Raw genomic sequence first — 23575 nt, 5'->3', positions numbered from 1 at the left:
ATAATTGCAAAGGGTTCCTCAATGTTTTTTCAGTTAGTTTTTTTAAAATGGTATCAGATAACTAAACAGAATGTGCCCTTGCAACATTGAATGAATAGTGTAGATGTAATGTAGATATTGCAATAAAGATCAGCCACCCACTCAGATCAGCTGTTATTCTGTCTAAAATGGAGTGGAATGGAAATTTGTAAGTGACCCCAAACTTTTGACCGGCAGTGTACATGATGCCAGTAAGAATAAACAGTAAAAAAAAAATAATAATAATAATAATAATAAAAGAAAAGCATTTTATGAATTAACACTGCAAAAGAGGGTGCAAGTACGTATCCTTAGATGGGTGAACAGTTAAACATTACAAAAGAGTAACAGTACTGCTGAAGAATGGCTTGTAAAGGTTAAAAGTATTTATTTTCCAATGATGACGTTTCTGTAGCCCTTGACGTGACACAACTTGTTGCTGTCAAAGTCGACCACCAGCTTTCTCAGCCCAGAATGGGTTGGAGTGAAGTACATTTTCACCTTGGCATCTTCCCCAGGTCCCACTGAGGAGCCAAGTCTGTAGAGTAAATATTTAGATATTACATTTACGGATTTATCACAGGTCTCTGATTGTATAAATATTTAGGAGACAACTATAATTGACATAGGACTCCTGAGAGTTTTCACTATTTATGGAGATGATGCGAATGAAGCTGGAGTGTTTGAACTCAACAGAAGGTCATACAAAGAAGTATGCTTGAATTATGGTTTAATTGTTCTCTTTCTTTTTAACACACCAGAGTATTGGCCAAAAAAATAGCACTGACCATGAAAATGCATTATGCAGACCCACCATACATCATTTATGCAGTCAGAGTTGGTAAAGTAATTAATTAGCTATATACTTTACTCCATACTTTACTCACTGAATGAACTCAAAGTAAGAAATAAAATCACAAAGAGATTGTTAAGCACTAACAAGCCACCTTACTGGTTTTTCATAGAGTGCATTCTGTCTAAATATAATTTCTGCTCCAGTAAAGCCCTGAACAGTATTTCTCCTTTACCGACCTCCATTCCTGACTAAATAGGGGCACAGCCAGCCAGACATGGATGCTGCACCAAGACCAGGGCAACAAGTCACTAAACAAAATAACCCATATCTCATATCGAGTTTGGAAGTCAAATGAAGAAACATTTGTACAGATTTGATGATTTTTAAAATGCCAAAAGAAGCCCATATGTTGTCAATGTGAAAAGTCAGAATGTGTTTGCTTGGTGAGCCAGTCTGTTGCTCTACGTCCTTTCACATATTTTGAAGGATTCTTGCGTCTTTGTCATGGATAAAAATTGTTTAAATGATTAACTGAATGCATGTTTGTGTATATAAAGAAGAAGTTGTGTAACAGTGTTACATTTATGACAGGCCAGCTGGTGATCTGTGTTAGTAAAGAATAATTATGTCAAGCTGGACGAGGATGAACTTATACAACCTCTCAGAGATGACGAGTCCTGCAGTGAGGTTGGCCCCCTCGATGCTGAAGCAGCAGTTCTCCAGCGGCTCTGGCAGTGGGTTTTTGAGGGTGATCTCTGCAGCCAACTTCCGATTCTCCTTTGGTTCACCCAGGATCTGCAGAGCACATTCACATCTAGGGATTAGTCTCAAAGTAAATGCGATACAGTTTTGTTTGCTTTGTTTAAACGTACTGTGGCAGCCACAATGTTGTCCTACCGGGATTTAGATACTGATATCCAAGGCTGGTTCTAAGCTTGGGCACGCGGTGGCCAATGCCCCCCCCCCCCAAAAGAAAAAATTGCTTTAAGTCTATATTTCTAGTTGCAGGTTATTGCACTCACTCTGACTTTGATTTCAGGATTGTCCAGCACAATGTTCCTCACTGCCAGGGTTGTCTCTTGGGTTGAGTAGTCCATCAACAGGACAGCAAGTCGGATTAAGTTGTCCTCAGTGAGTAAGACACCGTATTTAGAGTAGTTGAGCCTTAGTGGAACTCGCCTCTCTAGAAAAACACATACAATACATTTAATAATAACATTTAATAAAGCATTCACATGTTCACATCATGTTAACACTACATGGTGACTTGGCTCACCTTCTCCTGGGGAAAGTTCAACATTGAGCAGATCTTTAAAACCACAATTCTTTCCCAGAAACCCATTGTAGGACATAGCGCAGGACCCAAACACCAGGCGGCACTTCTTCTCGCTTTGCGTGTTGTTTGTAACCACAGCAAACACATCAAAGTCGCAGCCCTTCCTCATGTCTGAGCTGACCTTGATAGTGATGTGTAGGCCTTCATTTTCCTGCTGCTGGAGCAGCTTGTTTTGGTGGTTAGCCTTCTTGAAAGCCTCCCGCTCTTCATCCGAGCCTCAAAAAATATGCAAGCAACAAAATCACGCACTGAGTAACAGACGTTTTTGCCATCTAAAATAGTAAGTCTCTATACATTTAACATGACAAATTGCCGAGCTTAAACCTGACCTTCCTCAAACAACTTTTAGTATGTAAATTAAGAGTAACATAAATAACACAAATACCTAGTTGCTACTTGCTGAGAAGGTAGGTTGTGTTTTATGGTGTGTTGTAATAACATACACTATTTTGAGTGAGGACCAATTCTAATAATGCCTAGTTTCAATTTATAGTATATTATCTATTTTTAGGTTTATCCACATGTGCAGTCTATAGCAGTGCTGTCTACCTTCGGGGTACTTGTAGAGATGAGTGATGTCCTCTCTGGTATCACTGCCAACACTCTTTGTGCTGATCTTTTGGCCCACCACTGTAGTGCTAGTGACTTTTGATGTGTTGCCATCTTTTTTCTTCATGATGGTAATGACATCCGCATTGACCTCAGCAAAGACAAACGGGGCATCGTACTTGAAAGCAAGCTCGCCCTCCTTGATGGCCTTGACAGGGATGGGGCCGCAGCAGTACACTCCTAAGGGGAAAAAAGCAGAAACAAGATGATATATCCACCTGGGCGAGGATTTTTTTCAAAAAAATTGGTCTAATGTGTTTATTGATTCAGCATGTTTGTTACCTTCACTTTTCTCCTGAGGTGTAGGGTCACTGGCCTGCCAACCATTAAAATCAGATTTTAGGTCAGGCCTCGTCATCCAGTTTTCCACCCAGCAGTGATAATTCCTATAGATACAATGCATACCATCAGGTGGATTCCTACACTTGTGCTCGCACTTTCTTAAAACGTCTCATAACTGGACTTGTTCTGATGTCATAGTCAAAACTGTAGTAAGCTGGTTGACCTCAGGTTAAAAAAAAACTTTTTCTATTGCGAACTGTAAATTGGATGTGCATGGTGATTTAAAAATATTCAATTTATTCCCTATGACATCTTTCATTCAATTTGGGCCCCCCTATTATACATTGGATGTTTAGCACAGAAATTAAAATCTTAAAATCCTTACTTTCCCATTAAAATAGTTCACTACGGTCCTGACAATTTCAAATTTTACAAAAATAGTGTTACCGTGAACGTATATATCAGTGTTATCATTTTATTCCTTCAGAATTTGTCAAAACACATAAATTGCGTTGATACTACACAACACTGCATCCTACTCTAGTTACGCCATAAAACACATGAGTTCTTCTTACCAGATCATTTCTCTAGACTGAATGAGTTCTCCATTTTCATTAATGTATCGTTCGATCACCAGGTCGCTGTTGTTGTCGTGGGCCGAAAGGTAGTTGGTGACAACTCGGCAGGGGATGCCAAGAGCTCGGGAAACTAAGAGGGTATAAAAACAACTTGCGTGAGTATTGCAAAACTAAGAGGTGGAGAATAATGTATAATGTCATAACTGTGTGTTTATTCTGTACATGGTGCGTCTGTTTGAGACAATCAAGTGCGTGTTTTTTAGTGATAGGCTCCAGTGCGTCCTATCTTACTTGAACAGGCCACTGCAGCAAACACCCAGCACTGTCCGTAACGAACAGGCTGACAGGCTTGTGTGTCCCAGTTACGCAATATCTCCACACTGCCCCTCCAGAACATTGGGCTGACACCTCCTTCATAGCCATCTGTCCATTTTCCCAGCAAAACCCCTTTGTCGTCATTACAATTTACCTAAGAGCCAAAGGAAAGGAGTGTAAAACATTGTTTTTTACATGTGAAATCCAAGCTTTCCTTCCATCTATGCAAATAAAAACAGAACAATGTATAGATATATCAGAAATGAATACCATGGCACTAAGCACTCTGGAAACATAGATGGGATTTCTCCTCCCTGAGCAGTCTTTGCCAGGATTTTTCAGACATTTAGGATTCATATCCAGAATCCTCAGACAGATTTCCAGAATCCCACTTTCAAACTGTGTAGAGAAAAACAATGGTATTACTGTTGAATAGCTGTTTATCACTGAGGCAAGTATAGAAATGGAAAAATAATCAAACAAGAGATCCATGGTTAGACTTCTTCTTCAACAAAAACAGGTGCAAACTCATAGCAAATTAAATATTTAACTCTGCCATGTTGTAAGGTCCAATAGCTGCACAGCTAATGAACAGCCTCTCACTTTATCACACCAAAGTTGTCAGTTACAAATACCTCAGTTAATTTCATTGTCAAATGTTCAGATAGGACTGCCTGTGCATACGCATATGTGTACGTAACTCATCGTAAATCTCTTGATAAGTGGATCTTTTTCTGTTATCAGAATAAGCGTGATTACAACTCCTTAACCACTCTGGCACAATGTTGGCTCAGCTGTGGGTGTAAGATGAAGTGAGGTTAACAGCATCCGTGTTAGTGTTGGTACCTGGCCAAAGTTCCAGGGAGTAGATATGGGATATTTGTAGCTGCCTCGAAAGATGATTCCATCCTGAGATAAGACATACTCTGCCAAACTCTGCTCATTGTCCATGTATACTGCATCTCCTGTTGCCAAGAGACATCACAGGTGTCATGCAATGAATGTCCTAATACATGTCCAAGTGGATACGCTTATTCAACCTTTTGCCAAGAGTTAGAGAAGATCAATATTAATCTCATGCCTTACATTCAATATTCAACTACAGCCAGAAGTTGGTTAGATTAGCTTAGTATAAAGGCTGGAAGTAGGGGTACAAATCTAACCTGGCTCTGTCCAAAGGTAAAAAATCAGCATGCCAACACCTGAACTGTAAGCTCACTATTATCTGGTTTCCTGGCAACCTACAAGTAATGACAAGACTTCAGTAAGTGACTACTCACAGGCATAATATTTTTTACACTTTGGTTTTGTTTGGATTAAATAAACAAGATATAACACGTTTATTAGTGAATTTTAGAGGCGCCGGTAGGCGGATTTTGTTACCCTCGGGCAGAGCAGGGTTAGAGGTTTCCTTCTTTTTCCAATCTTTATGCAAAGCTAAACTAACTGGCAGTCTGGTGTAGCCTTATATTTATCGGACATATGTGAAAGTGGCACAATATAGAGTGTCAATGAATGTGGAACTGTTGCAAAGATCACACAATATTTATCTAAACCACTACGTTCCCCTGGCCTATATTATCTCTGCAGCACTGCTCCTGAATAGCTCTTTCATAAACCCCCTCTGGAATGAAACATGATCTCCAAAGCACTTTGTAGCCTTCTATTGCTACACAATATCCACTACAAGAAACTTTGATTTGTTGTCTGTTAACCCACCTGGACACCAAGGGTTAAAGAGCAGGACAAACTCAATCTGGCCTGATTGCCCCAAGGTCAGGGTGTAGCGGCCTATTGGTGCGTCAGGAGCAGAGCAGACGGACAGGGCCACCATGTCTCCGGGGGGGCTGGTGACAGTGGCGCTCCAACGGGAAGTGTCAATGTTGGCAGACAGACCAAAGGAAGCCCTGGTGCCATACTGCTCAGAGGGCTGAGGACCTGCATGTTACAGAGAGTGTAGTTAGAGCCATGAGATTAAATGTAGGGGAAAACAAGGGACTTGGTGAAACATTTGTTTCTGGGGAATTGAAACGTGCAGGGTACATTATCACTGGTTCCCAACCCTGCCGCCTATATTTAGTTCAAACATCTTTGGAATCTCATCTCATGCATGGTCAGGGTAACTGTGTAATGGCATCTAATTATGAACATATTTGGGACTCAAGTCTCCTTAAGTGACCTCAGTTCCGATTTGAATTCTGGTAAATGATGTATGCCTAAAATCAAATGTGTTCACTTAAGTCCAAATTTCTTCACATCTTCCACCCGGCACCAACTAAACTAAAGGGCAGCCCAGTTCCTTCTCATTGGGTGTGATTAAGGGTCCTACTCCAATCCATATAAAACATACTTGACTGTCAAGGGTTGATTATGTTATCTATAATCATACACATGCTTCCTATTAACAAGCAAAACTTCCTGTTTTGGATTTGATGGCAAGTAGCAGCTGTGTTATCATAGTGAAGTGGTACATGGGACATTTATCCAAATATGAAGTGAAGAGAAGAGACAGATGGTTTTCAGTGTTTAGGATATATTTGGATGACAAATGCATGATAATACAGTATCTCAGACTACCAAGAACAACAAGAAAAACCATTAACACCCACAGAACAATTAGGGAGTAGCTGAGGTTAACAATGGAAAAACCAACAGAACATCTTAGAGCTACTGTAGGTCTGCCAGTTGCAGTGTTACTGAAAACTGAACAAAGGGGAAATTACTTCCTTTTTTCTTTCCATCAACATTACAGCTCCTTTTCCATCTCATCTCTGAAATCACAATAGGTTGCAAAGAAAACAATGCCTGCAGAAACACACCATGTGACCCTAACTTCCTGAATAGGAGGAAAGTGAAAGTTTTGGTCATTTACTGCACTTTTCTAAACTTTCTGATGCAGTGCAAATGAAAAGAAAGACTAACAGAAACGTACATAAATATCCAAAAGAACACTTAGTTAAAATTTAAAGTATAATACAACAATTACTCGTAGAAAAAGTGCAATTAGTTAGACACATTAGTTCTAAAATGCCATGTGTTTAAGAATAATGTAAAAGTAAAGAGGTTAAGAAGGAGTAGCACCTGTCTCTGCAACGAAGTCAAGAGAGCTGTCTCCCGGTTGGTAGATTCCGGAGCGAAGGTACAGGCTGATTGAGAACGGTTGGCCTCTTCTCACGATCAGACGATCTACTCCGTTGAGATCAGTGCGATGGTCGGTGTTGTTGAACTCACACTCCAGATTCCAGCGATCAATGTCCAGAGCTTAAAAGAATAGGGGACATTTCAAAAAATATAACCCTACCAACGAGGTTATTATTACTTATCTCTGAAATGTATAATAATGGAGAACAATCATTATCTGAAAGAGTAAGTATTTAAGTTACTATCCTTTTTATCAACACATAAACTTTTAAAAACTTTTAAAAGTTTAAAAACTTGTCTTACAACTATTGAATCTGGTATTTTTCAAATGGTAGATACAACATTGATTTTTATTTAAGAATTCTTAGTTTTCTACAGATTTTTCAACAAATGCTTAAAATGCTACACAGCAAAAGAAATGTATTTCTTTATATTTATACATTACATAGTTAGCACTGTTCTTGGATCTTATTTTAATTTAAGAGGAAGGTAGTTTGTTTGTCTATGGATCACCATCAAACATAGTCTAAATTAGGTGCACGTTGTAAAATGTACAGCTGTGATATAGATTAAGCAATACTTAATAGAATTTACAAGACACCACAATTACAAAAAAAATATTTTTTATGGCAGACTTGTGGTGAATTACGCAGAAAACCGCGGTTAACTAGATCGTGTTGTGCTCCTGAAGGTGGTTTTTAGACTTTCTGTTGCTTTCCTAGGTACAAATAGACTTTTATAATAACTTTATTTTCCTTGGTGATTTCATTTTCAAAAAATCTCACATGTTTGTAAAGGTTTACTGTTTGATCCTCTACACCATTGCAAATCTTTGGATGTTGGACTAAAACTGCAGGACACTCACAGTCATTTACGGTAACATAATTTAGTTTCAGAGGGCTTTCTGTATGGATTGAACAAGAGGTGTACACAGACAGAGAGACACACAGTCACTCACTGTAAAATGTGCAAACAAAGAACCACTCCTTCTCTCTAGGGCACCTTAGTGACTAAGAGAATCCCACCCTTTGATTTCCTGTTTGCAGGAGTGCCCCCTATATAATGCCTCTATGGTCTTCCTGCATGGCATGTCAGGAGATTACCTCTCCCCATATAGTACTGGTTGGTGTTAAGAAAAGCCCTGGAAACAAGCATGAGGTAGTTGTGTCAAGGCTGGACTGGATTTGGGTAAACAAAGACTAAGCTCCAAAGACTCCCCGCCGTTTTACATGAAGTCCATCATTCCCCAGTATTTATCATAGCTCTGATGTTTTACTGAGCTTGACTTTGGTCCCGTTCTTAATTAAAAATCCTTACAGATGACAACACTACCTTTTCTGTGGCAGCTGGATTGTAGCCAGACTATTATGAGGATTTTGCTGTTTAGCCTGTGCATACTGACCAGTCCTTAAGTTCACATTTGATCTGTATTAATGTCATATAAACATCAGCATTGCACTGGAGCACAGTTGCTATTTAACAGTTTATTGAGGAGCCATCTGAAAATAGAAATTTCTCACATAGTTACAAAATAATTTAGATTTTTTTTCACTATTTCTTTGGAAGAGAGGAGTTTCACTGTTTGCGCACTTAGCACATAGCAGGAGAACAGCTCTTCAGTTTACAAAATGAATTACAAAGATGAATAACATATGAATGAGCCAAAACCTTAAGAAACTACAGGTTAATAAAGCAATGGGAAACTGAGGTCATGCTTTCTGAAGTGACTTGGGGGTCTTTTGTGGCTACATAATTAATCTAAAAAAAGATATGCAGTTGTGGTATAGCAGATGGTAGCCATGTGTGATGTAAAGCCAAACTGAATGCATTTTATTGTAGCTTTTATTCTGTAGGGTTACACTATTTAGCAGCATATTGCTCTAATATGAAATGCATGTGTAAAGATTCCACAGCCTAGACCTGCCATCCTCACTAACCTTTACGTACTGTGCATGCCAATGGTTCAATCCCACTTTACCAACCGTGACCCACACCACACACACAGGGGCTGTCTCACTAAGCCAGCATGAGCCTAATAAGGAAATCAAAACAAGATCTAAGTGGTGAAGACGTAGGTACAGTAAACACAATTTTAATCCTGGAAAATGCTATATTTGAAGTGAAAGAAGTTTTTAGTCTCACAGGTAACACCCATGCTGACTTCAGTGCTCCATCACACTTTCAATGTTGACTAAATGCTTTGTAAAGTTCCAACAGACGGGCCTTGGTGACGGATTTAGCAATATGCTGTTTATTCGCCCTGCAAGTTCTGCAGTGGTCTATGTTTTGCTCATATTTGTGTGAAGCGCGTAGCTGCTCCAATAGACTTCCTAACATCCTATGAAGATTAAATACAGAAAATGGCAAAAGCATTTTTTATGACTTTGGACTAGCCTGTTCCTAATCACAGGTTTTATGTTAAATACACAACCTGACAGTAAAATGTGTATGCATTTTTACTATATAATGTCCAAATGCCCTCCACAGATATTTTTTACACATTTTGCACAAAGACCCACAATTCTGAGCAAACCTGAAGGCTCTTGTTAGGGAAGTTTTGAATGCCTTTACAAGGGCATACAAGGTTATTATTTGTAGGGTAGCCTAGGGTCTGAGAGCAGCAGTTGATTGGCGGCAGATGCAGCTGCTTCAGCTGCTATTGTAAGGGTCACAGGGCAACAATCATCTGTTCAGACATAAGACCGAAACATTTTTTAGATGCATCAGTCTTTAGATCATTGATTACCGTCTGATGGACAGAGTGCAGCTTTAAATCCAGCTAATACCGGGTGAATATATGGATAAATATATGGACAGGCTGTGATAACTTATATGTAACATGTAACTGTGATACATTTGTCACCTTTGCTATTCTTAGTCATCATATCTACAGACTGCTTGGTGACAATAGTGTAAAGGTTTGTTCTTTCTGGTCATTTACTCCTCTGAAAGTAACTAGGAAAACTGCACACAGTGAGTTACATTCAAAGTTGCAATAAAACAAACACCTTATGGTAAATACAACTATACAACAAACATTTTTTGATTAAAAAAAATATATTATGGCAAACAGTTTATGAAAGCTGCTTAAACAATATAAGTAGTCAGGGTAAAACTTACCTTGAGCCATGACTGCTGCCGTGTCCTTTGACTAAACTGTGTTTTTAGTGAATCTCAAACTCAGCGAGACTGTAGTCACCCCTCGTCGTGGTCTCGGTCTTCACTTTAGGGTCTGCAGTCCCTCTCATCTTGCTAGTCAGTCTGTGGCGGGCGTGACGCGACCCCTTTGCGCGTGGCCACGCCCACTTTGTGTTGTAGCGCCGGTGATTCATTACAGATGGAACGTCAGAACGGTGTCTTTTGTGTTAGCCCTGTTTCGTTAAGAAAGAACGAAACGTGAGGAATACGAGCACTCTCTGAAGAATATTGCAAAAGTGTAGAGCGCAGTGTAATGCTGTCTAATGATCAAACGAGATAAAACAACACATGGAGAACATGAAGCCCGTGTACGGTGGAAACCATATAGGCAGGTCATCAACATTGTTACCCAGCCACAAAACAAACTCCCCATTAAAGACCCTAATAAATTCAGACCGATTGCACTAACTTCCCTGGATAATGAAGTGTTTTGAAAAGATTATGAAGGACACAATCATCCTCCTAACTATAGATAAAGTAGATCCACTACAATTCGCATATCAAGCAGGCAAGGGTTTGGAGGATGCAAAGCTTTTCATTCTTGACACGGTGTATGCATGCAAGACTTTTATTTTCTGACTTCAGTTCAGCTTTTAACAAAATGCAACCTCACATTCTAATTGAGCGACTTGCCTCACACTATAAGTTACCTGAGCAGATCTTATTGGTAATTAATTTTTTTTTTTGACAAACAGAAGGCAGCAGGTCTATGTAAATGTTACTGTATGTCTTCTGTCATTGTATCCAACACAGGCTGTCCCCAGGGCTGCATGCTCGGCTTTTTATATTATAGGCTACACTGACAACTGCGGGTCATCTTGGGAAAACAGCTACTTGGTGAAGTTTTCAGATGACTCAGCCCTGTTGTTCCTTCTCCAGGGCAACAAATCTGATCATAACAGTGCCCTTACAGAATTTGTCAGATGGCGCAACACTACCATCCTTTATTTAAATGTGTCTAAAACTAAATAATTAATAATAGACTTTTGGAAGCACAATGACAAACCAAACCGGGTGCAATACACAATGAAAATGTTCATATAGTTCAAACATGAAAGTACTTAGGCACAGTGTTTGACTCGCAACTGAAGTTCACTGATAGCATTATTAAGCGAGCAAATCAAATAATATTCCTACTGAGGAAGCTTAACACTTTTGGTGTCTGTAAAAGAATTCTCTGCACATTTTATCAAGCCTTCATTGAGAGCCAACTAACATTTTCTTTCTTATGTTGTTTTAATGGACTGTGGATCTGTGAAAGACAAAAAGAGCTTGACGACATTGCGCAAAAATCACCGGTACCCAGTTAAAAGATCTCTGTTCTCTCTGGAAAATAAAAGTTTTCTTCATATACATTGTATTCTAATGCATTTTTTAACTTTAACTCTTAATGTATGGCTTGGCTGTAAAACTGATTGTCCCATGAGAACTACTAAAGTTAGCTGAAACTGAGGTCACTAGGCTACTATGCAGTATTGTTGGTTGCAGTTGAAGTTGTAGGTTCAACCAGTGGCCTATCGTTATTGCATAGTTTCACTGAGATTTAGAAAGGTTATTCAACATAGTGAAAAGGTCAAGCTGGCAGTATTCTGTAGCTTATTTATCAGTTGCACAGACATTAGACGTCCCATTATTAATTAAAAACATTTACTGCACTTGCGCTTATTGGTCCGCACTTGACAACAATTATGCACCAAAAATGCTAGAGTAAAGTATATGATGACTTTAAAATTGTAACTTTGTCAATAAAAGAAGTAGGATGAAGCCATTCATATGGTTTGAAGCACTCTGGGCAGACTAGCACTGATGACAAACACGAGTCTTGGCCCTTGAGTTGGGCATTACATATCAGGAAAGTGAATTCAGCGATTAACAGGGGTGAAACAAAAACGAGAGCTCTCTCCAAAACCACAGAGTGGAAATGACTGTGGGCCTTTGCCAAGGCAGGCTTGGCTACTTCAGAGGGACTGTTGCATGTGTTGCCTAGGCTCACTTCCAGCTTTATTAACAAATGTGTGTGTCTGTGTGTGTGGGTTTGTGTGTGTGTGTGTTTGTAGGTGTGTGTGTGTGTCTCTGTAAAACAAAGCTTTGAAACTTGTACTTTCAAAGAACGTTCCATCAAAATGGTTTAAGGAAAGTGTGATTTTTTTCCCATAATGCAAAAAAGCTTTGGGATAAACCTTGACGTAGAGGGAGATACCTATTAAGAGCAATTCAGCATAAAATGTCATTTAAACACTATTGTTAGTACAGTAGCAAGGCTAAATGTCTGTATTACAGTAAAATGTCTAATGTTTAATTTCCTCTCTGCAAAAAAGTTAGTATTGTAGCAAAATCAAGTGATTCTCTACATATCATATGGACAGTTTTTTTGGGTTATGTACAGTATGTGATGATGTAATGTTCTGGAGGCTTGTTTCTTTTCATTTACAATACACCTGTATTACATATTACAGCATCTATTACATCAATGACAGTTGTCATCTGACAAATAGGCTCAAAATAAAACTATTTGGCAAATGCAAGTAAAAGACAAGTAAAATATTAGCCACCAATATTTTGGTTTAGACTGTAAGCATGCTGGTTTAATATATTGCCATTATAGTTGGGGTGCAAATAAAAACACAGATAAAAGCCAACATATTCAGCATCATAGTTCCTTAATTTCAAATAAAACCCCATATAAACGTTACATACACAAATCTCCAGTAACATATTATTTTATAAAAAACAGTTATTCAAAAGAAAGGACAGAGTGAATGTGTTTTATTTTCTAGGAAATAAGCGAGACAAATACTGTTATTATAAAAGTTGATAAATCTGTACAAAAGGCAATACATTTGGCACATAAAAGATGACATTATGGTGTTTACTGCTTTTGTGACACAATTCCTCACAGAATCACAAGATTTTATCAAACGCCTCAGGGTTCAGGATTGTGTTGTTTGTACAAATCTGCGCCTTTAATTTCACCAGGATTATTTAGCCACATTCTTTGACTATTGTAAAGTTTAACATTATACCATGAATAGCAGGTAAGCACTGACTCAAAGTCCGCAGCAACTCGACTCGACTATGATCCTTTGCATTAGCTATGAAACTGTGGTTTACAGTGCATTGCACTAGGCCAGTTCCACATTTCAAGATTTATCTATGTTTAATTACAATACATTTACAGACATTTTTTTGACCTATTATTTTAGTGGTGAGATTAAAAAAGAACATAATATTTACAGAGTGGTGATGGATTACAGCAACTGCTGGTATGTATGTTTAAATAGTTTCATCTTCAAAAGACTGCTCTCTGCTTTTCTTGGGTTGCTTCTAGGTCTGTAGAAAAAAAAAGTAAATTACCACAGCAGAACAGTTTATAATGAATGAACACGTAAGAACTAACTCTTAAAATACTGAAAGAAAGTTCAGTAAGGGATGGGTGATTTGTAATTGCACTACACTCACCTTGTGCTGTAACACAGGTCAAACCTCAGTGGATTTACCAACACTATTGTTTTGAACCTGGGAGATTCATAAAAATATAATTAAGTAATATTAATAACATCAGAAGGCCAACCAGAATAATCATTGGCATCAGAAAATTCACTTCCTATGCAGGAAAAAAATTTGACTTTACAGTATAAGGAGGGCAGAGATAATTTATTGAGTAAGTAATTTGCTTCAGGTTGCATTAGTATTCTGCCTTCTCAATAGGGACATCCCGATCGGATTTGAGCCGATATGGGCATTTTTTAACTGATCCGGGATCAGCAGTCACGCTGATTACCTTACTCCGATCATTTACGTTAGTAAATTCTACACCATTATAAGTAGAAGTTGATTTTTATATGTGAGTTTTACAAAAATTTGGTTAAGTTAAATGTATTAAGCTATAGTTAATTCCATCCTTTAGTCACTTTGTCTACTTTGTTATTTTTTGTAAACAAACGTTGTGCTGTTCTATAATCATACATATACGAAATAAGGATTGGATCAGGATTCTTTAATGGCAGATATTTTTAAAATTAGTATCCGGGGCCAAAAAAGCTTATCGAGACATCCCTAGTTCTTAATGTTTTTAGCCATATCAACAATGACTCAATTATGAGCTTTGTACTGCACCTTGCTAGAGGGCAGATCCTTGGCCTGGTACTGTGGTTTGATTTTGGGCTTGGGTCCAACTGGTGGTTTGTTTTTTTCTGGGGATCCTGCCAGAGCAACTGCTGCAACCGCTGCCTCCTTTACAGTGATCACAGAGACAGAGACCAAGGAGGCATCCTCCACCTCTCCTCCAATAGCAGAGTGGTAGCTGCGACTGGAACTGCTGAAGCCACTCACACTCTCTCCTGATGACTCCGAGCTGTCCACTGGAACAAAGAAAAGGCTCGATTATAGATAAGATCACGGAATGGATAAATGATCCATTCAACACATCCTAACTTAGTGAGTAAGAGACATTTCTGAACTGGAAAGCCAAGGTTCCAGCACTGTGCCAGCAATCAACCTCCCATCTGAAATGTCCTTGGATGCCTTCAAAAAAATAACTGACCCAGGGGTCTGGCCTCGGACCTTGTTGGCAGGCTCGGAACACGTTACCCAGCAGCCTCAGTGAAGCTGTTCAGGGGCCATCAATGATACCATTGTATGGCAATGGGAGCTTCCTAGTGGTACAATTTTAATCCATTCTGGTCATACATGAGTTTATAACATATTTGCTTAATTGTACAAACTAAACTCACACAATAAGATGTGACTCCCACTCTCATGATCCAGGTCATCCTCCTCCAGAGCTCCAGGAGGTGATACGTATCCTCCAAGGCCCCCCGCCACCACCCTCCTCATTGGCCCACACAGGTATTGCACAGGGGACCGGGAACCTCTTCCAGAGGAAGAGGAGGAAGAAGAACTGCTTCCTGAACCAACAGATTTGGGCCGGTCCCCAGGGAGTCCATCCTGGGGGCCGGATAATCCGACAGAGGACAGCACTCTGTTTTCTGCAAAGACAAGGGGAGAATTTGTTTTGTGAGAGAAAGTGTTAAGATGGAAAAAGAAAGAAGAGCCAATAGTACACCTGTTTAACTGTAAGTATTTGCTAACCTCTTCCAAGCAGTACATAGTTGACGGCTCTGTCATTAATAGCTGCATCACTGGGCTGGATGTCCATGAAGGGCTTGTTTCCAATACCCATGAACACTCTCTCCTGCATACGGACCTCTACAAAAACGTGAAATCATTAGTTTAAGAATATTTCAAATTTAAGAAATGGAATTAAAACATGAATACACACTGACAATTGAAACGTTGCTGTCACTGACTTTGAAATGTCAAAAAAGATAGTACACATAGGCAGTGCAAATGTTAATATATTATGAACATACCAGCCTCTATCAACAAGTGCCTATGACATTTTCCTAACACATGTTACCATTTGATTCTGATAATGTACTGTGTGTGCATTAACATGAAATAAGTTCTTTAACCTTATAACCTTTGCTGTGATTATGTTGGGGACACCTCTTGCAAACAATCTGTAATCAAAGCATCAACCATGTTTGATTGTCTGTGTGCATTTGTTGGTACCTCTGTTGTGTACTGCCTGCTCCCACAGGATCCGCTCCAGGTCCTTGGTCCAGGCGTCCTTCACCTCCTGGCTGACTGCTTGAAGTATGTATGTGTCCTGGGTTTTTCTCTTCCTGAACCAGATCTCAAAACACAGGCCACTGTCACCGCTGTTTTGGGTCATGCCTACATCTGACGTCTAAATGTAAACAAAGAAAACTGTATCTTTAAAATTGGTAGTTTAAAATGGGGGAAACATTACACGCTTTGGCTTCATCCTGCTCCTTTTCAGACAGTTTTTGAAACTAGTGTTTTTAATATTATTTGTAACACTGTAAAGATATTGTTAATTTTCCTTTGGTGTGTTGCTATAGACTTTTGTATTTTTATATTTTATTTCATAGTTATATATATTATTTTTGTACAAAATAAAAAAAATGAAAGGAAAAAATATGACAAGCAGTTTGGAAAAACACAGACACGAAAGACATTATACAATTTTCTTCAATAAATAACGTATCATAGTATTCAAATTTTTTTTTTAATACTCATTCTAATGTGTAGCATGGGGCCAAAATGTTCATGTTCAGTCCTTCCCTCTATTGTAGAGATTTGGAAAGTTTCACAGGTTGTGACAAGGAAACTGCATTTTCTATGTATATGATGAGTAAACGCATTAACTTCAACTGCTGCTATTGCTTAATTTACTGGTACTTTATCTCACACATAAATACCTTTGAAATTCACATGGAATTGTGTGTGTTCCAATATGGGTACCTTAAACGACTGTTTGTAGATATATGTTTCATTTCCTACATCAGTCTTCCTGGTTTTGCTGAAGAGAATGAGTTCTTGAAAGAGGAAAATGTGGCGTAAACATTTTTTCTTCCTGAATGTTACCAAGAACTCATCCTGGCGAATCAGATGACCCTGCTCCTTCAGATTAACCTGTCAAACACAAAAAAAGAGTCTGGGGGTCACGTACTGTAGTCAGCAATAATGCACCAAAAGAAGAAATCACTTACTTTAACTGTACAATTCCAGTCCAACACAATCCGCCTATGCTCCCTACAATAATGAGTAAGCTTCTAAAGACACAGCCAAACAAAGACACAGACTAGGTAACATTAAACATAATGGCATATTTGAAATATTTGACTCATGCGATGAAGTGAATATCAATACATCATAGTATGAATTTTTTTATTATTTCTGACAATGTAACAGAGGCCTTACCAAAGAATAAGTGCACTCTCTGAACTTTTTTGTGTGAAGCAGTCAAGCCAGAAGAATATTGCAAAAGTGTACAGTGCAGTGTAATGCTGTCTATTGATCAGACAAAAACAAGACATGGGGAACAGGATGATGATTGAAGTTGCAGGTGAACCAGTGGCCTGCCGTTAATTTATAGTTTCACTAAGATTTAGATAAGTTATCCAACACAGTGAAAAGGTCACGCTGGCGATATTCTGTATTTTTGAATTGTTCATATATCCCAATGTAATAATGTAACAGAGGACTAACATTCATAAACTACCTGAAAAAAGCCCTATCAATCCATCTTTATTTCCTCTATGTCTGCTCTCCAGATAATGAAGCTCCAGGCTATCATCCCACCTACGCAACACAACTCCCCTCTGCATTCCACGGAAAGGATGATGGAACTATTATTCATTATTATCCTAGAACATTTCTCCTCTCCCTCACTACACATCATCCTTTATTCAAATATGACAAGGTCCTGCCTTTACTTGTTTCCCGAATCTGCTTTCTCCATCGCAGGCAAGATTCCAAAGATGTTGCTTAAAGCTGGATGAGAGTGTGATAAGTCATTCCTATCCCAGTAATGTACATATACTAAATATGTGCAGTATACCTGTATATGTTTGTGATATATATGAGACATGAAATCTTGCTTTATATTTTGGTTTACAAAATGACACAAAAGTTAAAAGAAAATAGCTGTCTTACATCACAGTGGTGGATGGCGTCCATGGCCAGCAGGTTGTTGCCGTGGCGAAGCTGAAAGTGGATGACCTCTAGGGCAGCCTTGACCTCAGCCATCTCTCTGGTTTGTCCCGGACCGCACTCCCTCATCATGTCCTGCAGCAGCAGGCTGTACTTACTGATCCGCTGCACAGGCTTCAGCAGGTACGACCACAGGTCCATCTTATCCCCCAGCTTCAGCTGCTTTTGCTGGTGTATGAGGAGAGTCAGAGTGCTGAGTGAACCTGCAGCAGTGTATGGCTAAAGCTATCAGGATCATGCTAATGCTGAGTTGGACAAGACATTAATATTAAGTAGATTAGAAGGCATCCAACAGATCTAAAACAGTGTGTAGAGATGTATTTCATAGCACATTTTGATTTGGTAAATTCTTTTTATTAGCAATGCTAGCAGCTTGGCTCTACGGCAGGGGTCTTCAACAGGGGGTCCGCGACCCCTAGGGGGTCCGCGGAGGTACTGCATGGGGGTCGCGAAAGTTTTGGTTGATTAGACTTTTTTTTATATTCCCCCCCCCCCCCTGCAATTTTTTCCACCAATTGAAATGTCTTTAAATACACATTAACATGAATTCAACACACTGTACTAAACAGACAAATGGAGGCAGAAGATGTCTTTCAGTCATCAATGCACACATGGCACTATAGGACCAGTTTAATATAACACAATTTTATACAATATATATAATTAGGGGGTCCCCGCTCCATCTCGCCATCAGTTTGGGGGTCCTTAGCCTGGAAAACGTTGAAGACCCCTGCTCTAGGGTGTCTGTACTGTAAGCATGTTAGCAGGCTGATGTTAGCATTAGGCTCAAAGCACTGCTTTGTCAAAGTATAGCCTCACAGAGCTGCTAGCATAGACTCTGATCTTGTTAAAATAAACCATTCTTTCCCCTCTTGTTAAAGAAAAGTCATTATGTAGTTTTGAGAAGAGGGAATGACAGAATGAAAAGCAAAGGGAGGCTGGCAGTGGTTCTCACCTTGAAAAAAGCCTGTCCGTGATTGATGAGAAGACTGTCAGACTGCGGTTTGTTCTTGCTGTAAAGGGCATACAAAGCAAAGCTCTCTTTCTATAATAAAAGGAATAAATAAAGACCATTAGTCATCAGCATAATCACCAACGAAAGAATTGCAAGCGCAACATAAAATGTGAACTACCATAGGAGTACACAGCTGCATGAGCTACGCTACATACTCCATTAGACATAACATCAGTAAAAACACATCTGGAAAGGCCTCTGTTTGCAGTCAATTATGTTTAACTATCACGGTTCGGGTTCAAAACAGGAAACTTGACATAACACAGACCCCCATCTGTCAAAACCTGGAGGCATCATGGAAACAGCAATTACTCAGGTGCACCCCACTTGCAGACTGTAATTCACATTCAATACTTCTGTGCCCTCTCAAGACACCTACATGTCGGAGGAAGCAGCGTCCCACTCGGAAGGGTTCATTCACGCAACTCTCCAACTCATTAAGGAAATGGTGTCGGTGGAAGTCGTGGAGTTTTTCTAAGTTGCCGAAGATGCTCCCCCTCTGGCCCCTGAGGTCCTGAGGGACGTCAGGCCTCTCCAGCTCAGGGTAGTAGTGCTCTCGAACATAACCCAGAGCCTTCACGTACTCCCTCTCTGTGGACAGCAGCTCCTCCATGATCATTCGCAGTTTCCTGTTCCACATATAGGAAAAAGAAAATGTGAAAAATTGTTGATTTTATTAAAGCTTATAACTACACCCAGATGAGCCCAGGATGATACTCAGTTTTACATTATTTATTTGGAGGTATGACAGTGTAGCCTGGAAATCCAGACCCAAATCCGGATTATTAAGGGCCTGGCATCGAGTAATGAAAGTCGCCCATCTTGAGGAGCGGCACCAAGCGTGCATTTGAAAATCTCACTGCACACAATTGGATAACACTACAACCAATTACAACAACACAGGGGGTGACGTATCCAGAGCCCCACACGCTTGGCTACCAGCGGAGCTAACTTGTGACCAAACTCTTGTCAAATGTTTAGCTTGCCTTTGACCCGCCGAAATCAGATACACCGATGGGATTGGTGCAGATCGGCAACAGGGATATAGTTAATTAACAGATAATGAGTATATATATACAATGTATTTTGCAATGTCCTGGACAGCATTTCACTGAGCTTTAGATTATAGATGAGGGAGGGGGTTGTTACTTACAAAACATTGCTGCCATTGTTTTCTGTCGGCATGAGTAATGTCTCTGAGGTCCTTGAATCTTTAGGGCTCTGGGTGGGGAGTGTGCATCCTCCAACTTCCTCCTCATTACTGTTTCTTTTTGACTCGCAGCTCAGGTTTCCTGACCGTAAACTCTCATTATGGGAAATGGGCAGATTTTGGATGGGCTGCAGATGTTTTTCCAATGGCTGTGTTTTGCTCTGACAGTGTTTGTGTCTTACATTCAAAGGTGAAAAGCCAGAAATTCTCTTCAAATGAGAGCTCACACATGAGCCCTCGCTCAGGGATCGGCCCAAAAGTTGGTGTGATGGAAAGTCATTGTCCCCTTCAACTGACTCTGAGATCCTCAAATCTGATTCACTGTGGTGCTCTCTCTGACTCCCTTTGGTTTCTGGATGACAGTCAATGTTTTGTGGAAAAAATTGAGTCATTTTCTCATTTGTAGCTGCTGCTTCAGGTAATTTTTGCACTTGAGAACCTCCTTTCTCGCTCGCTTTCAAGTCCGGCTTATAAAGGGGGTTGAAGCATGCAGCAGTGGTGCTTTCTCCTTCACTTTCTGATATACTGGCCAACTCTTTCTGACAGGTTGGCTGCTGGGTCACGAAGCATTCATTATCCCCCTCCTCATTCCTTTCCTCCTCCTTCTCCATTCCACCATCATCTCCCTGAGGGTTTGCAGCTGTGGTCTGTTGTATATGGTTCTTATCTATGCCTTTCTCCTTATTCTCCTGAAGACGTTGCCTAACTTCTTGGCACTGGACCCAGGCTACATTCCACACTCTCATCACCCACAAGGCCCCAGATCCCACGGCACAGGCCTTAGCTTTTAGAGCCTGGAAATGGAGGGTGGAGAATTCGCCACCTAATCTCTCTTCATACATCTGAAGTGTGCTCAAGACCTGGGCTGAATAACACCCCTGCTCTACCTGCTCCAAAGAATGATTGCATTCTTTGGCCAGGGCAGAAGCCTAGAAAAAGAGTGAGTGAGAGAAAGAGAGAGAGAGAGAGAGAATAAGAGAGAGAGAGAGAGGGAGATGAAGAGGGAGAGGGAGAGAAAAAAGTGATGTCTCGATTTTAGATTTAACGATTAACACAAATCAGTAAGAAATATATAGACAAAAGGCATGTGAAGAAAGAAAGCGGCTTTAGAAACTTCAGTTGGGTGAAAAAGTATGGTGCTAGGACAAAACCCAAACCTGTTCACAGAAGCGATGCACATGCACCAGTGTATCCAGTTCTTTGTGCCTCTGTTCTACACGCAACATGAAGTCATCCACATTGGATTTAAAAGTGCCGACCAGAGTCCAAAAAACATCTGTTGCAGGACTGGAATCACTCTTGCCAACAGCTTGCTCTGCCTCCGCGACCAGGTTCAAGGCATTCTGTTGTTTCTCCTGTAACGAATGATAAGATGTCAAGTGGAACTTGGATTTTTTTTTTCCTCCTTCATGCGAAACTCTGATCTACTATTTACTGTTAACAGTGCAGTAATTTAAACATTTTTAACTTTCGGAAAATGAAAATAAAACTGTTAGTATGTAAAGAGAAACACGGACAGCCAAATAAGGGCAACTTTTCTTAAGTTTTTAAACTCCTTTTGTCATTTTGCCATACTACCTTTGTCTGTTTAAGGAACACATCAAAGTGCTGCAAGGCCTTGTCAGGGCACATTAGGGGATCGTCTGTTGTGCAAGAGTCCTTCAGTCTCTGTTCCCCCTCTGCACTGAACCACAGCCCGGCCTGCAAGACGTAACGTTGGTTTATAGCTTGGCAAAACTGTTAGCCTGGCGTTACATATTTTACTTTTGAGAAACAGTCACCACAATACCACGTTAATGAATTTCAGCTGTTTCAACTTGTATTGTAGATTTTAATGTTGGGAAGTGACTGAAAGAACTGCTATTACCGTGCTAATTTTGGCCTCCATCTCTCTGAGCCTGAAGAGGAACCCAAGGTGCTGCAGTGACTCATTTGATCTCATAACCAGAGTGTGGAGCTTCTCCTCCACCTGGTTATACAGACTTGTCACTAACTCCAGAGCATCTCTGCAAGGACAAACATGAAAAAACTGTGTGAAAAATCCCATGTACAAATGACATGCATACAGACATTCTTATTATATTATTAGCGGTCTGCTAATTCTTTATAAAAGACCATTCTCAGTACTGTAGTCCCTAACAGACTGTTGCATGCAAAGCAGAGCATGTTATGGGTGCAGTTCTGATCACTCTGGAGGAAAGCCATCAATCCTAGGAAAAAAGTCCAGTTAATTTATCAGCTGTGGCAAAAAGTGGGAAAGCGTGGAGCAAGTCCTGTCCTCCAATACAGGCAAAGGCAGAAAAATCTGGTGAGTGCCCATCACTAAATCATGCACTCTATAATTGCCATGCAGTAACTTCAGTCATAGGTACACCAACCAATTACCGACATTGCAACATTGTGTCCTGATCACCCTGTCAGGGTTGTATTCGCTACAATGACCGCTTCACTCCACATTATCCCTTACTTGTTCTATGTAAGAAATAAGTTTAATAAGACTATAAAATGGAGTGCATGATAATTATACACATTAACACTTGCTGTTATTGATGAATTGTAGGGCCATACTGCTGATTGCAAACAAGTCTAGTGTAAATAACGTGTATATATTATAATCCTCTGTAAATGTTTAACAAATATTTAGGCAACAAAAGATAGATTATTCACTCAATATTATCCATGGAGGTGATGGTGGTAGCGCAGTGGACATGACACATTCCTTTAGTGTGGGAGATCAAGGTTGGATCCACACTACTGATTGATCAACCAATGTGTCCCTGAGCAAGAGACTTAACCCCTAGTTGCTCCAGGCCCGAGTGATCTCTGACATATTTTGCAATCGTAAGTCTCTTTGGATAAAAGAGGTGAAATGTTGTTTGTTACTGTGATGTACTATGTTTTTCAGGGTACTGATTGAAGGAGAACGTACTATAAGTAGATTCTTTATCTGATACCTGTAGTCCTCAGACTGTGGAAATCTGAACTCCTCCCTCCTCATTCTGGCCAGTATAGCTCCTCCTTCTCTTTGCAGAGTTACCAGTCGACTGTCCTCCAGCACCTCTTTCATTGAAGCCCTCTGTTCCTGAATGCATTGTTGCACTTCCTGTAGCAGGCAAAGCAAAAGCAAAGTCAACACATCTGACCTGTTCCAAAATGTGTGATGCACTGACTACATTACTTCACTGAGAAAATGTATATTCTACCTGGGCAGAATCTATCTTCTTGCTGCCGTCCACTTTCTTGATGGCAATTTGTAATAAGGCGTCTGCCCCTCGCAGGTCAGTCATGAAAGAAACCAGTCTCTGAAATAAATTTGATTTAAGATCGGAAGTGAAAAACTAATACATCGTAATGAACAAAAGAGTCTTGAGGTGAACAGACACTACATCTGTGCCTTCCGCTGCCTACAGAGACAACTACAGGTACAGTGGGTACGGAAAGTATTCAGACCCCTTTAAATTTTTCACTCTTTGTTTCATTGCAGCCATTTTCCAAA

General features: G+C 39.9%; 2 protein-coding genes across 3 annotated transcripts in view; both read right to left on the bottom strand.

The window, feature by feature from the left end:
• Positions 1 to 280: 280 nt before the first annotated feature.
• On the bottom strand, positions 281 to 10342 carry tgm2b (transglutaminase 2b). 2 transcript variants are annotated; one of them, XM_034869212.1, is made up of 13 exons: positions 10196 to 10342; positions 7016 to 7195; positions 5654 to 5872; positions 4781 to 4899; positions 4205 to 4333; positions 3911 to 4088; positions 3617 to 3749; positions 3042 to 3145; positions 2700 to 2939; positions 2091 to 2366; positions 1837 to 1997; positions 1470 to 1609; positions 281 to 556 (listed from the first exon to the last, which is right to left on the bottom strand). In XM_034869212.1, the coding sequence occupies exons 1-13, from the start codon at positions 10203 to 10205 to the stop codon at positions 406 to 408; spliced, it is 2040 nt and encodes a 679-aa protein (XP_034725103.1). In that variant the 5' UTR covers positions 10206 to 10342; the 3' UTR covers positions 281 to 405. The 2 variants fall into 2 exon arrangements, with proteins under 2 accessions (XP_034725103.1, XP_034725104.1); XM_034869213.1 differs by having other exon boundaries at positions 1473 to 1609.
• Positions 10343 to 12840: 2498 nt separating this feature from the next.
• The window catches only part of LOC117943216 (pleckstrin homology domain-containing family G member 4B-like), a 26803-nt gene continuing 16068 nt past the window's right edge, over positions 12841 to 23575 (bottom strand). The window contains exons 9-24 of the mRNA XM_034869196.1: positions 23283 to 23381; positions 23034 to 23182; positions 21947 to 22085; positions 21658 to 21780; positions 21237 to 21434; positions 20023 to 21008; positions 19249 to 19498; positions 18810 to 18899; positions 17798 to 18022; positions 16604 to 16774; positions 15848 to 16025; positions 15365 to 15481; positions 15007 to 15261; positions 14390 to 14634; positions 13733 to 13789; positions 12841 to 13603 (exon numbers count right to left, since the gene is read on the bottom strand). Of these exons, the coding sequence (XP_034725087.1) occupies positions 13751 to 13789; positions 14390 to 14634; positions 15007 to 15261; positions 15365 to 15481; positions 15848 to 16025; positions 16604 to 16774; positions 17798 to 18022; positions 18810 to 18899; positions 19249 to 19498; positions 20023 to 21008; positions 21237 to 21434; positions 21658 to 21780; positions 21947 to 22085; positions 23034 to 23182; positions 23283 to 23381 (3264 nt within the window). The 3' untranslated portion in view covers positions 12841 to 13603; positions 13733 to 13750. The remainder of the gene's footprint in view (positions 13604 to 13732; positions 13790 to 14389; positions 14635 to 15006; positions 15262 to 15364; positions 15482 to 15847; positions 16026 to 16603; positions 16775 to 17797; positions 18023 to 18809; positions 18900 to 19248; positions 19499 to 20022; positions 21009 to 21236; positions 21435 to 21657; positions 21781 to 21946; positions 22086 to 23033; positions 23183 to 23282; positions 23382 to 23575) is intronic.

Source organism: Etheostoma cragini, chromosome 4 (genome assembly GCF_013103735.1).
Source record: "Etheostoma cragini isolate CJK2018 chromosome 4, CSU_Ecrag_1.0, whole genome shotgun sequence".
In the NCBI taxonomy this organism is placed as follows: Eukaryota; Metazoa; Chordata; class Actinopteri; order Perciformes; family Percidae; genus Etheostoma; species Etheostoma cragini.
The sequence above is the reverse complement of the archived record's forward strand: the minus strand, read 5'-3'. Positions and strand labels throughout refer to the sequence as shown.